The 14,724-nt window shown below is 39.8% G+C and overlaps 1 protein-coding gene across 30 annotated transcripts in view; it reads right to left on the bottom strand.

Moving 5' to 3' along the window:
- The window catches only part of DST (dystonin), a 306,991-nt gene that overhangs the window by 193,636 nt on the left and 98,631 nt on the right, over positions 1–14,724 (bottom strand). For 22 of the 30 annotated variants that reach the window (XM_032682528.1, XM_032682533.1, XM_032682525.1 and 19 more), the window contains 3 exons: positions 3,036–3,125; positions 2,405–2,503; positions 151–228 (listed from right to left, as the gene is read on the bottom strand). In XM_032682528.1, the coding sequence (XP_032538419.1) occupies positions 151–228; positions 2,405–2,503; positions 3,036–3,125 (267 nt within the window). The remainder of the gene's footprint in view (positions 1–150; positions 229–2,404; positions 2,504–3,035; positions 3,126–14,724) is intronic. The other 8 variants (XM_032682545.1, XM_032682540.1, XM_032682556.1 and 5 more) reach the window with 2 other exon arrangements.

Below are 14,724 nucleotides of genomic sequence, written 5' to 3'. Positions count from 1 at the left end.
TTGCTTATCCATCTCAAGTATGACATAAAGCCAAGCCTACACAAGCAGCTGTTACACAACATGCATAAAAGACAAAGTAGGACATTTTTTATTTATTAGCTATAGGTGACAAAATTTTCATGGGTTTTTTTTTTTTAATTTTCATCATACCTGGCGTTTTTTCAAATAGTCCAGTGCAATTTGGACGTTCTGGAGTCTGTGAAAACGCATCCGACCTTTTTCTCGGGGCTAAAATTGGAAAACAATAGTTGTGAGATTTTCTCATCAGACAAAAGAACAGTCTGATGTAAAAGATACCGTGTAGAACATTTGAAGCACTGCAGTTTTAATGAAATCAATACCTTTGGTGGGAAATTGTGCTTTGAATATTTTTTTTTAACTATAGTTGAAGCTTTTTAGCAGAGTAGATAGCAAGAGAGATCAGTGGTTCCCAGCTGCAACTTTGATCCATGCAGGCTGACAACCATTCCCTGTAAAGTACTATTAAGGCCAAGAGGGCTATTACCTACAGAAACTAAAGTGCAATTTATTATTATAAAATATTCACAGTGTACTAAGCAAAATGTAAGTAATGTCATGGACCTTTATATTGTTCTGATAAACTCTGTGATGGAAAAGCTTACCTCTGTATGCAACTTCATGACTTAATGGTATGACTGCATAATCACTATGATATCTACACATATTTTTTTAAAGCATCTAATAAAGATAGTATCTTCGTCCAAACAGAATAATACAACATATACAGTCTTAGAGCATAAGTTTAAACTCTTGACTCGAGTAGAATATTTTAAAGTGTGAAAAGAACTAACAAATCACTCTTCCCAAAGCAAAGTCAAAACCATCAAGAAAAAAACTGTAAAATAAGCACAAGCGGTGTGTTAATGGAAAAAATGGCAAAACTGCATGCAGTTAGTGTAAAATTACCAAGAAGAAGAACCACACAGAAAACGCATACTTAGCTGTCACAGACCAGCATGGGAAAGCAGTTAAACTTATATCATCAACATCATATCCAAATCCTTCTATTCTTCCTTATTTCAGATTTTTCACAAACGTTCACAGCAATAAACTGAAGCAGACTATAATTGCTAGAGAACAGCCATGAATATGAGTATTTCCTCAGATAATCACCACAAAACACACAGATAAGCCCAATCCCTCCTCAACTGCCTTTTTTCCCCCCTGTGGAGTATGAGATGCTTGCCAAAAAGAAACGGAGGAAAATGGAGCTGAATAAGGAGCAAAAACTGAAACACGGAATTTTAATTTCCATTATATAATCTTCTATTTAGCCCCTTGTTTTTCACACCTATAGCTCAGGATCAAGCATTGCAGTCCTTGTTATCAAGTAGCTTCAACAGAGGGAACAAAGGACTGCAGACCTGGAACTTGGTTTTCCACAACAAAGAAGGTATAATAAATCCCCATCTATATAGTTAGGTATAGCATCTCAGAGGGGAAATATGTGTTTTTTTAAAAAAGTGTAGCCTTTTGAGTTATGTTACGTTCCAGAAAAAAGCACACAAATTCCACTGAAATCACAACTGCAAAACAACTCATGGGAGCCAGGGAGGCACTCAGGCCCTATGATAGCAAGTTGCTTTAGCAAATGCCAATGATGCAAGGTCTAAAAAGGCATGAAACAGCTCACTTGGACTAACAAGCACTTGGTGTTTTACACTTTTTAAGTAGATATTTCCCTTCTGGATGGACAAAATACGGTGAAACAATAATTCGGTATTTATTTCAAGAAAGATAGACTCTGCAAACTATCCATATTCTTAGTAACCACTACCCAAAGCTGTAACTTCTAATCTATCTGCTTTGATAAAAATAACTATTATGTGTGGTAAATTTTAACAAATAGATCTGTGCATCTGAATTTTCTTATTTCAAGATGTTATCCAACATTATGTCACGTATACCACAGGCACGGTAGACTGGTGCTTCTAATTAAGACAAATCGATAATTTGCTATTGACTTCACTAAGAAGAGCAAGTCTTTGTCTAAATTACTTGTATATGGACAATACTATTTGCAAGTTTAAAAAAAAGTCTTAGTTTAACAGAATTATGGTAATTCCCTATCTATTATTAAAAAAGCTTATAACATCTCGATAGCATTGTCCAGTATACATTTGCACCATGGTTTTTTACAGTTTAATCAAAGAAAACAAGTAAAAAATCTTGAACATTTTCATTTCAGCTGTTCACAAAAAGGCTAAATCAAAATTTGTCTTTACCGTACCTCCGTCATGAACACACATATCCTGGTTTACCAACACAGTTTCTTTTGTCCTTTCTACAGCCGACTACTGCAGCACACCAAACTACGAATTTGCATTAGCAGACACCACACTTCAAACACTACATTAGTACAGTTATGGGGGTCGGCACCTACCCCCTTATCCTCATCCTCCACATCCTCATGCTGTTCATTTGCGCATGCTTCTGTTGAACTCACCAACCGTAAGGTCTTCAAAAAATCTCGCTCTCTTGGCTAATGAATATAACAGACGGGAGACAGGACAGCAAAAACACAAGACAGACCACAAATGAAAAGAAGAGCATGAAAAGAAGAACATAATGAAGAGAACAAATACAAAGCAAGGGAAGTAATGCTCACAAAGAAAGGAAATGACACCTGAGGAGTGTGTTAGACAATTTCAGGGACATTTTATCCTTGTTATTTGTCAGTTACTCCCTTTAATGCAAAAAGATATTAAGCATCCAATACTTGTTAAAACAAAAATTGGAAAGAAAAAGAAAGAACAGAAAAAAAATAGTGCATTACCCTACTAAGAAAGGAAGTCTCTCTGACCACAAGAAATGAAGAAACAGATTGCATTCCCCCACAGAATTCACAGTAACATATTTTACCAAGAGAAATATAACTTGTGTCTTTGGTATCTGGTCACAGATTACAGAAAATATCAAAGAAACCTCCAGCAGTCAATACACAAGGAGTTAACAAACAGAGAAAATGCATAAACAACAATATGGAATCATTGCATGCTGATCTAAAAGCTTACCAAGGTGTCTCCAGAAAGGACTTCTAAAAGTGAGATCAAGTTATGTCCATCTCTTAGGTCTTCATATAGGTCATTCACATGCTTTCGAACCTGTATAGAAAAATGCAAAAATTAAATACAAGATCCCCATTTATACCTGAGAATTCACACTCATATTAGCATACATCTTTTAATATACAGATAAACCTCAGATATACCTCAACATTGCTTTCTAAATTTATTCACATTCATGACAAATTTACAAATCCAAATCAATTTTAATAGGCAAAATTTACTGCTACATCTGAACTCACACAGTTCTATCACACCTTATATGATTTTAATGAAAAGAAAAATAATATGAAGTTACAGGTAATGAATGCGCGTAGCAGTGAAAAAATCAGTATCTGACAATTTAAATTATATCAGATACCCACCTACTAAATAATGACAACTAAGACAACAATAGCTAGATCCAATGAATTGTAAAAAATACACACGACATATATCTTATCATCGGCATGCACGTTCACTGCAGTCAGGACAAAAGTAACATACTTTCTGGCCTTAAACTTATTACTAATCAAAGCATACCATCCACCAATTAATAACATGTATTGTCACCTCAGGTTTCCCAGTACTTAGTTTTCCCGACTCACACATCCGCCTTATCCACCATACCAAAGAAATATGACATTAGGTTGATCTAGTGAAGCCAAAGACATGCACAGGCCTTCCCACCTGCCATGCCAGCGGCAGAGGTTAATGCTTCCTACACCCAGCACCACCCTTCCACGAGCAGACACCAATCCAAATGATCCCCTCCTGTGGTGTCCCCCAATAAATGGTTGAGCAGGGCTGATAACCACCAGACTCTGCAAGGCCAACCACAAGTGAGGGAGCAGGTACAATGACAAGAGACAGCCAGAAGCCCTAGCTTTTCTGACAGGCACAACAAAGCTGGGAGATGTCTGTTCACAGGCGAACTTCTTGTTTCTTAGCATTAGCTTAAATGAAATATTTTTAACAATTTCGTCCAGCAGCTCTTTGAACGTGACAAAAAGGACCTAATTTTTCAGAAGAAGAGATTTTTGATATTGCCAGATAGGGCAGAGGTTGAGGGCTTCCCAGCTATAATTTAATGTGAGTTCCCAGGTGCTCCCATTGAACCACCAGACTCAAAGCTTCCTAAGCTTTGAGAGAATAAAATGCAACATCAGAAATTTTCTTTATCACCTATACCACAGATGAGCTGTACTTCCAATATGAGATCTATGGGACACTGACTGCCAACATTTCTATATGTATGATGAGGGCAACAAGAATCGACCCAGATCTTTGACTTTATATGAGAACTCTGCTTACCTGACTTTCAGGGGAATTTCTGTTGAATAAATAACTGTCTCCATACCTAAGCTTAGTTTCAGAAATGCTTTTGTGTTCTCAAGTTTTCTTATTCCTATTTTTAAACGTGAAATTACCCTAAAATCTGTTTCATAAAGACCATGATCTTAATTTAGAGTAGTATCACAACATATTTATGCTTGTGCTGAAGACTAGCCAGAACAAGTCATTTAGAAGAGTGTTCCATAAGGAATTACAACTGATGTTTTCCAAAACACTTATACAGACTCTGCATAGACAGTCAAGTTACAACACAATATTCTTATATATACATATACCTAGCTTTACAAACTCATGTACATACAGTATCATTTTAATTTTAGTTATGAATTTTTTAAAAAATTCTGCAAACAATTAGTGTAAAAAAAATTCCCAGAGGAAATTTCTCTGGTAATACTGAAGTACTGTTAAGCTGAATGAAGAAACAAAACAGGTGTTCTGCTATCACATCTGTGGTGAAAGGCAAGAAAAGGGAAGCCATGTAAATCACTGAAGTCCCTGATACAAACAAGTTGATCATGGTAAATGCTTAAAAGATGAAAAGCACAAGCGTCTTTAGTTTTCAACCCAAAACAATTGTGACTTTTTAATTTTACTTTCAAAGAACTATGCCAACCTGAGTGCTAGGCTCTTCCTGACAAAAGCAGGCAAGTTTTTTTTAAGATAAACCCTGTGAGAGGGTTGCCTGCTTAGTCCCTCAGGACATATCACTCTCCACTTCCCTTTGGAGAGCAGAATCCCAAGCCAGAGCAGATTCACAGTACACGCTGGTGGCCAGAGGGATGGAAGGACATCAGGTTAAGGACAGAGGAATGGAGTGTACCTCTGAAAGACACTGAAAGAACTGTCTGTGCAACACCAGGTCAACGCCTACACTCTTTTCAACATACAACTCAGGGGAATTGCCCAATATGCAGGTATCTGAATTGTGGGATAAGAAAATATTACCATTTCTGCTTTTATTTTCCATTAGATGCAAGATGTCTTGCTATCCTGCTAGTTTGTCTCTCACAGCACACATCTGTTGACCTTCTGTTTGTTTCTTATGCTCTGAGGTTTCCTAAGTACTACAGAGACAACCATCTTCCCCAGCTTATCTTTCTAGAAATCACAGATGCTTCAGAGATGAACTCACACTGGCTATGAAGAAACTGGCATAGAGCTGTCAACACAGGAAAACCAGCAGTACACCTTATATGTCTGTCTTAGTTCTGCCACTGGCTGACACTTACTGTGAAGATTAATTATTTAGGACATACTACGTCAGTCATCCTGGTACAGCACAACATAACAAGGAATTTCTTCCATGACTCTGAGCAGCGGATGTGCACCTAAAACTATGTATTTGAGCAACTGATGTGAGCAAACATGTTCATTCAAAGCAGCAGATTACTTCTAAAAGAAGCATCTTGAGCTTCTCAAGAGATCCTACACTGCCACTTAAGGAAAAGCTTGCAAAATCACCTCTCTCTATCACTTAGGCAACTCTTGTCTCTCAACACATATAATGAATTCTTAGATCTTGAAACTAACAACAAATATAACTAGTTCATTGCTACTTAACTGCCATATTTAGCCTTCTTCAGAACAGATAGTAGCACAAGTACTGGATGCAGATGGGGTTCCCTGGATGGATGTGTGAGGATCTGCTGATGCCGTGATATTTCGTAACGGTTCTTGTGGCTTTTCAATAAAATCGCAGAATTGTCAGCCCTACATTTTGCAAGGTCCACATGCGAAGTAGGTTACAGGTTGCCTCAAGCAACTTTCTGCAATATGCCTATGTGAGTGTGGCAGATTTGATAATATGGGCATGAGAAGAAATTCTTTAAGGAAGATGTGGGAAACACTGAGTGGCTGAGGGGCATCTGACAAAACTTAAAGAGAAGCAAAATGGCTTCATCATTGAAAAGGAACGGAACGAATGTAAGGCACTGTTTCAGAAGTGATTCATCTTCTGATCTTCATCTTCTGGCATGTATACTATATTCATGGTAAGGAAAGCTCCATTCTCCTTGATATGAGCATAACATATTTCCATATTACCCTTTTCCAGCAAGCTTAAGCTTTGCAGTCCAGTGCCCTGGGGAATCTCTGTGCTGCCAGTAAAAACCAGCTTTTAAAATTGTAGCAGTCACAGAGCCACAATCTTGCCTCCAGACTCCAGTATGTGAGGCACTTGACAAATGAAGACCGTGACGATGGCTGCCACCTCCAAAAGCTAGCAATCTGACACCCCACATAACTCACACAGCTTTATCTTACTGTTCAGCTGGCACACCCAGCTGTTTTTACAATCAAGTTGCTATCAGTTCCACCCTTATGTACCATTCTGCTTCTGCCGTAGAGTACCTGGCCTGCCAGGTTTAGCTTCCTCCTCAGGGGGCTGGCATTGCAGCACATGTCATCACTGCCTTCAGTCTGCCTGGTTCTTGCTCCCGCCGACAGAGAAGGAAGACGTGATTCAGCTTCCTGGTCACACATCTGTAGGGCTGGTTTATGTTTAGGGGCCATGCCACTTGGCCTCCACCTTCTTCTCCAGAAGGACTGAGGTTTGCATAAGTGCGGCCACACTCTCACAGATATCTGTCCTGAATACCCTTACACATCTCAAACAGCCCCAGATGCCCATGCTTAGTGAATCAAACTTGCACCTAGTGATCTCTGGTTTTGCTATGAGTCACAGCAAAAAAGAAGCCATAGGACAATAGGACAAAGTGCAATGGTTTTAAATGAGCGTAGATTTAAACTAGATATAAGGAAGACTTTTTTTACAGTGAGGGTGTTGAAACATTGCAAGAGGTTTTCCAGAGAGATAGTGGACACCCCATCCCTGGAAACATTCAAGGTAAGATTGGATAGGGCTCTGAGCAACCTGATCTAGTTGAAGACGTCCCTGCTCATTGCATGGGGGGTTGGACCAGATGACCTTTACAGGTCCCTTCCAACCCAAACTATTCTATGATGATTCTAGGAAAACACAGAAAACACAGCTTTTTTCTTATTCAGAAGTAAATATGGCAGAAAAATAAGACACACAATTTTGTGTATACAGTGGGTGCACACCCAGCATACATGTAGATATCTCATAGACTTTTGTGTTAGGGTGCAGCATGTTCTAGACAGGCAACTAAAATGCAAGGACCGCTGATTTTGAACTGAAATAGTGTAGGAAGAAGCAGAAACAAATATGAATGTGCTGCAGAATCTAAAGTCGAGGTAAAAGAGGCAGGAGACAGTATATAATCAGATGGGGCAGGAACAACTATAAGTAACGCCCATGGACTGCAAGCCACCAGGAACTCCCTGACGGAGGTGAGACAACCACTGTGGCCCTGGCAAGCTGCACAACTTGGAAACAAGGCAGAGTGCTCACACACTTGCAAAATTATTCATTTTTTACAGGTTAGGAAAGCGGACTACAGTAATCAAATATTTTTCTTAAAAACTCCAGGAGTCTCCCTATCTATATTATAAATAACCTGAATTGATCATTATAAGAACATGCCAAATTAGACCTTTTCTTACCACTCCCAAAACAAGCAAAATTAGAATTAAATCCAAACCACATTTATTTTGAATAACTGAAGTTCAGTTGTCAAGTCTTTGTAAATTCAGAGTCATTCCCAGATGTTATCGAGAATTATAATATTAGGGATCCAGCTGAGCCTTTTCAGCTCACATTGCCCAGGAAAGTTTTTTCAAGTACCGCTCTCCTCATTTCTGGAAGCAAAGTTAATCAAATGCCTGGCACAAACATAAAGCATTACTGCTTTTCCAAAGGAAAATGGGAAAAGGCTCAAATGTTAGAACTGTAAGGGGGGTGTTTGAGAAAAAAAGGGTCAGGCCTTAATTACCACTGAGGTCACCGGTAAGTCCAAACAACAGCTGGCACAAGGCCACCATGAGTTTCACAATAAATTTCAAATTTATTCTTTAAGAATCTGACTCAATGTCCATGAAAAAAAGATCCCTTAGGAGTCCCATTCACTTCAACTACAGTAAAACAATTTTCTCCAAGATAATAGACACAGATGGTTAAGGGCTCATATAATTACAGTGTTCCACGGCAAATGCTGTCAGCATTCAGATAGCTGAAAAATTGCTTTGGCCATTGCATGAGATCCTGACATCCTGATGAGTTTCCCTAATGTTTTAACTTCCTAAAAACATACTTAAGCTTGTTTTAAAAGGAAAAATTTTATTAAAAGTGCTACTCATGAGGAAACAGTTTTCTATAAGTTTTGAAAATATGTATGGTTTAGTCCTTTCACCTTTGAAATTAAGGAATCACAGTGACAATTCTAACAGCATGGTAACAAATAAACCTATGCCATGGGAAAAGAATAAAAAAAAACCCTCATATAAAAAGATGCATTTACGTAAAAAAAATAAAAGTTTACTAAGCCAACATATGCACCATGATTTCTGATTAACACTCTAAAATTCTGAACAGGTTGTAACAAGATCCACGCAGCGTGTAACTGTCAAAATATCAGATTTGTCAAAATATCCCCATGTGACTGATCTGCCAAGCAAGTTGCTTCTTTAAACATCTTCAAGAGTACTTATTTTGTTCTACAGACTTCTTAGACTCTCCCATGTATAGCACGAGTGTTGCTTGACATGCTGCAGGGCCACTGTACCTCAGGTAATTTCCACCCCAACGTTCTGCGTGGCACAGGAAGGTTCTGAGCTGTGGTTCATGGCCAACCTGATGTCACTCCAAGAGGTCAGGGAGCCAGAGCTCCATGCAGACTGGCACGCACGCTGACATCCTCCCCGAGTCTCTCATGCTTTTTAATCTCCTTACTCTAAACCCAAAATTTACTGCTAGGAAAAAACCAAACAAACTCCACATACACACGCTGGTCACAATCCCTGTTTTGCACTGAATCCCACCGTAAACTTCACTCATTCTGTTAAAAATAAACAAGCACACAAGTTCTGGGAGAATTTAATCACTGGTTAGCCCTGCAGCAGTGACCCCCGGTCACAGCTCTCCACAGGGGTGGATGCAGAGCGCAGTCAGCCCAAGCGCTGGGCTGCAGATGGTGCTGTTCTCCCACCTCCGCGCGGGCACACATGCTCCAGCCCTGGACACTCACGGTCCAGGACACCCCAGTTTGCTCCCCCCGCCGAACAGAGGCCTGCAGCCAGGGTTGGTAGCGAGATGGCGCAGGGAGAAAACTTGTGCCAGGTCTCTTCTGTGTGCCTGTTCATTCGTAAGCAAAGTCTGGCAAATCCAGTCTTAGGCCTAGTGGTCCATAACTCATTTTCACTCTTTTCTTTTGCTCAACAGTCTAATAATCCACTCTGCAGGAAACAATTCTTGTGGTTCATGGAAAATAAATAGGTCTTTATTTCACAAACACAAGTAATTTTTCTGTTTTACTTCATTTCTGGATATTAATTCTCACAAATAGCAGACACAGATAATGTTATTCCATTTCATAAAGTTCCTTTATGATTTTACTAAGCTGCATTTAAACAAGTCTCCTGTACAGAACGAGTTCAACAACCCTGAAAGCATAATAGATGTTTTCTAAATAAAGATTTATCCTTGATTGCATCCTTGGATTCATCCTTCACTTTCTCATGCGGCCAACGCCCTACACTCTATTAACATGATAACCATGACACCCTTCCAGTTCCACCCGCCTAACACGCTGTTCTTGTATTTAAAAGCTGAAATAATTTGCTTTTTTTCCTCCACATTAACCTTCATATTTGTCCCAGATAACTCAATCATCCAGTTAATCCATTGCTTTCACATACTTTATTTTGCATCTTGCCCCCAGTCTTCAATTATTCCACTTCTCTGGATAACTCTATTAATCATAAAAAAGACACCTGTATGGTTTCAAGGTAAATATACTGTTGCTCATGTAAAAAAAAAAATAAATCCAGCCACTGCTAAATCTTGTCCTTATATTTTTCTTATCTTACCATATTTGGTTTCATGAAATGCATTCCAGTATTTTCCTGAAACCCAAATCAGCAAGTGTGCAAGCAGATGCATAATCTTACATATATATCAAACACTAGGACATAAACATGCACATTCAGGAGTCCTTTTGTGGATTTCAGTAGTTGTGTGATATTTGAAACACCATTATTGTACAGAACAACATGAAGCAAATGTTATAAATGTCAAAAATCCTTCTTTGCACCTCCTATGGGGAAAAAAAAAAAATTGTTCCATTCACAGACTCAGAAAATGGGTAAGGCTGGACAGGACCACAGTGCATCATCTGGTCCAACCTTCCTGCTCCAGAAGGGGTATCTTAGAGCACATTGCACAGGGTTTTGTCCAGATGGTTCTCGAATATCTCCAGTAAGGGAGACTCCACAACCTCCTTGGGTAATCTGTTCCAGTGCATGGTCACCCAGACAGTAAAGAAATTCTTCCTCCTATTCAGGTGGAGCTTCCTATGCATTAGTTGCTGCCTGTTGGCTCTTGTCCCATTGCTTGGCACCACCAAGAAGAACCTGGCTCCATCATTTTGACATCCACCCTTCAGGTACTGATATACATTGATAAGGTCATCTCTCAGTCATCTTTTCTTGAGGTTGAACAGACCCAACTCCCTCAGCCTTTCCTTGGAAGACAGATGCTCAAGTCCCCTAATCATCTTTGTAGCCCTGGGCTGGACCTACTCCAGGAGGTCCATGTCTCTCTTGTACTGAGGAGCCCAGAACTGGATGCATCTCAAAACTTTTTGAGGAATGGGCTGAAAGGTTCTCTCCAACCAACCCTGGTTCAGCCACTCAGAGTACATCCAGAGGTTTCACTCTACTTATTCATTATTATTATCACAGCACTACCCTCACCTGGCACAGTCTTGTTCATCTGTTCATGAATTTGCATATTGGGATCAGCAAAGCCATCTCAGCGGAGCCCATGCTGTGTAGATTCACAAGCAGAAATGGGTATGTACTAACTTAAAATGGGCATCTACTCCATCACTGCTACAATTTAAAGTCCTAAAATATAGAGAGATGTCCAGTCACCTTTAGTATCTACTTCACCAAATTAACCTTCATTCTGTAGACAGCTCTCAGTGAGCGCAAGGGAAAGATGCCACATGTGGCGTATGTCATGCAAGGTCCCATGAGACTCCACACATGCTCCTAGCCTATTAACCCTTTTTGTACCAGTTTTAATTTCAAAGCAGAGTATGTCCATCTCTCTTCCCTCTTTTGGACCTCTGCAAAATCCTTCAAGACTTTTTTTCAGTGCAGAACACTTTGTTCAGATGTGTTTGTATATGAGACTGAAGATATTTATAAATTTTAGAAAAACTAAAAACAACAAAAAAAGAAATGTGACATAATCTGTTTAAAGTCTCACTTGAGACATCTATTCTGACCTCTTTTAAAAATATTTTATTTACAAATGTATAAATACTGATTAATGAAGAATATAAAGCAAACATCACTAAGCTTCACTTTACACCACAGCCCACTGAAAGAGAGCATTCTTACTGGAATTGTAGAACTGATGTAGATTGAAAACACTAAATTAATGAAAATACAAGCTTTGGTAAAGAACTTGGCAGTGATCAGTTTGAAGACTCAAAAGTTGAACATTATTTCACCAGAGAGGGGTTGTGCCTTACAAAGCAGTCACAGAATAGTACAACTCTATGGCTAAAAAGGACTGAATAGATCACCTCACTCGACCCCGTGTGGTGAAGTTTGAGTTTGGCTATAAAACACCAGAGCTGCTTCTTTAATTTATTCTTGAAAATTCAAAGGAAGGAAATGTAACACACAAAACGCATATTTCCAGGTTTTTACTTCCTTCTCTACACTTACTTGCTTCTCTGACAGGGACATTTTTGCTCGCTAATCTTCAAACTAAATCTTCCATTAACTGAAATGAGGTTTTTTTGTTGTCCCTTCCCCTAAAGTCTGACCTCAGAAAACATTTGTTTGCCAGCCTCTGCATAAACACCTTTTACATACTGCGGACACGCTATCATGTCTCCCTTCAGTCTTCTCAGTTTCAGACTAAACAAAGTCAGATTATCACAACCTGCCCTTGATCTTCCAAGAAAACTTATCTTCTTACTGCTTTATTACAAATGGCTGCAGACCTCTTGTCCATGCAAAGATCAGAAGTTACACAGGCAGGCAGAGTTTCACAGCCACGTGCCCACAAGCACACCAGCGTGTTCATGAAAAGGCTGAATTACAAGCTGCCTCTCCATCTCCTAAATGCTGTGCTGGCCCACAGGCAGGGTGCAGAGCTCATGTATAGTTCCTGGAGCTCCCTGGTCCTAAGCCAACACAGTCCTGCACAGGTGATGGACCCTGTAAGATTCATGGCAGGGCAAGGGTGACACTTGTTGCTGACATGACAAAAGGCCTGAGCCAGAGAAAAGGCTCTAACAGCTGCAGTGTTAGAGAAACAGACGTATCACTACAAAGATAAAGTGACTGAGTTCAAAACGTCACTTGAGGATGTGGCACAGCAAGGGCAGAAGGCACTGGGATCTTTCCTGTGGGTGGAAGGTCCTTGTTCATGAGTGTTGCCTCTCAGACCCAGATGATGCTGCGAGAACACCTGACAGCAGCCATGACAGCAGCAACAACCACCGGCACTGGTTCTTCCCAGTGCCAGTTCTAGCTGCAGTTGCAGCAGTCATTGATGGCAATATCCCAACAAGCTGTATCTAGGATCCTTTCATTCAAATTTTGTGGCAATAGTATGCAAATGAGACTACACGTGGTAGCATGTAGAAAAAGTGTAGATACACCGTGTACACCACTTCCTCTTTGTCCATCTGCTTTCAAAGACCCATTGTAACATAGTCTCCCCAGGGAGAGAAATTACCCTGAGAGGTCTATAACTCCTCTTTCTTTTCTTCTGTTGGGGATAAAGGTATTATGCTTACTATAATTGCAGACTCCTAGGAGTCCTCAGTCTCTTCTGAATTCTTAAACAGAATGATAAAATGCTAAAAATTATTTCCATTAGTTACTAACTATTGGGTAAATAAAGCTGTTCAACCAGAAAACATATAACTTATCTGAACAGTCTTCTTTCTACCTGTGGACTTCCATGTCACACTAAGTTCCGCTGGACTTTATCCCACCTTGCTTTACTAACTCCTTTATAACAAACCTTTAGTCCTGCTCCCCTTATTTCCACTTCTTGTACAGCTCATCTGTATTTCACACATCTCTTGAAAGCAGCAGTATATTCTATAACATGCCTCCTATCTGTTCTACCTGTCAGCAACCTGCCTTTGTGCCTCTGACACAAACATCTACAATGACTGCCAGATCTCCTGCATTTCTCCCTCTACTGTATTACTACCCCAGGAGACCCTACCCACTGCTTTTCCCAGTTCATTGTCCTCTCTTTACTTCTCACTTCTCTCTTTGCTTTTGAAGATGAGCCTGGGATTTTGCGACACTTGCTTCCTAGTTATCTTTCTGTTTTAAATTTTGAAGCAGTCCCTCCCAGCCAGTCCAGACCTATCTAACTAGGCAACTTTGACAGCAACTTTTTGAACTTGACAAGCTGAAGATCTCTCTGGCTGGCACTTCACTCAGAAGACACAGAGGCAGTCACCCCAACTTCTGCAGCAGGCAGGGAACAGAACAGTGAGTGTGCCCTAATCTGGTTTGCACACCTGCTTGGGGATGAGCCACAGAAACACCTTTTTCTTGAATAGACTACTGAGGGCTCCTCTGTAGGTGTTCAGATGCAGAACTCTACATTGTTCCTCCTGTCAATTATGAGGATAAATGTTTTTCCCAACTGCTATACAGTGCTCTCCTTCTGATGCCAGTTGGTGACCAAAAATCTACCATCAGCTTCCCTAATCCAGTTCAAGACTTCCAATTGACAGCAGCCACATTCACCTTTTGCTCTGTTTTATCTTTGGCCAGAGACAAGCCAATGTTTCAGTTATAATGTGCATTCATTTGTCTCCACCCCTTGTGCTTCCAGCTTGCTCTCGCCTTTCGCAACCTTTACTACACACTGCCAAATGTAACTTATCAGGGAGGAACTGTTTAAAATATGCAAATGTAATGCTAATAACATCAAAGAGACAATAGATCTGACTCCTACAGCTTAAAACTAGCTCTGACCAGAGGCAATACACTCCAAACATGCCTGAAGCAGGTAAAGTACTAAAACTGGCAGCTAGAACTTTATTCCAATTAAATTCAAGGTACTCTAAGTAGAGACAGATTTTGAACACTATGTGACTACCTTTAAATTCACCGTTCAAAACACCATAAATGCCTTTAACAGATAACATGTTTCTGTATAGGAGAAACATGT

This window comes from Chiroxiphia lanceolata, chromosome 3 (assembly GCF_009829145.1).
Source record: "Chiroxiphia lanceolata isolate bChiLan1 chromosome 3, bChiLan1.pri, whole genome shotgun sequence".
NCBI lineage: Eukaryota > Metazoa > Chordata > Aves > Passeriformes > Pipridae > Chiroxiphia > Chiroxiphia lanceolata.
The sequence above is the reverse complement of the archived record's forward strand: the minus strand, read 5'-3'. Positions and strand labels throughout refer to the sequence as shown.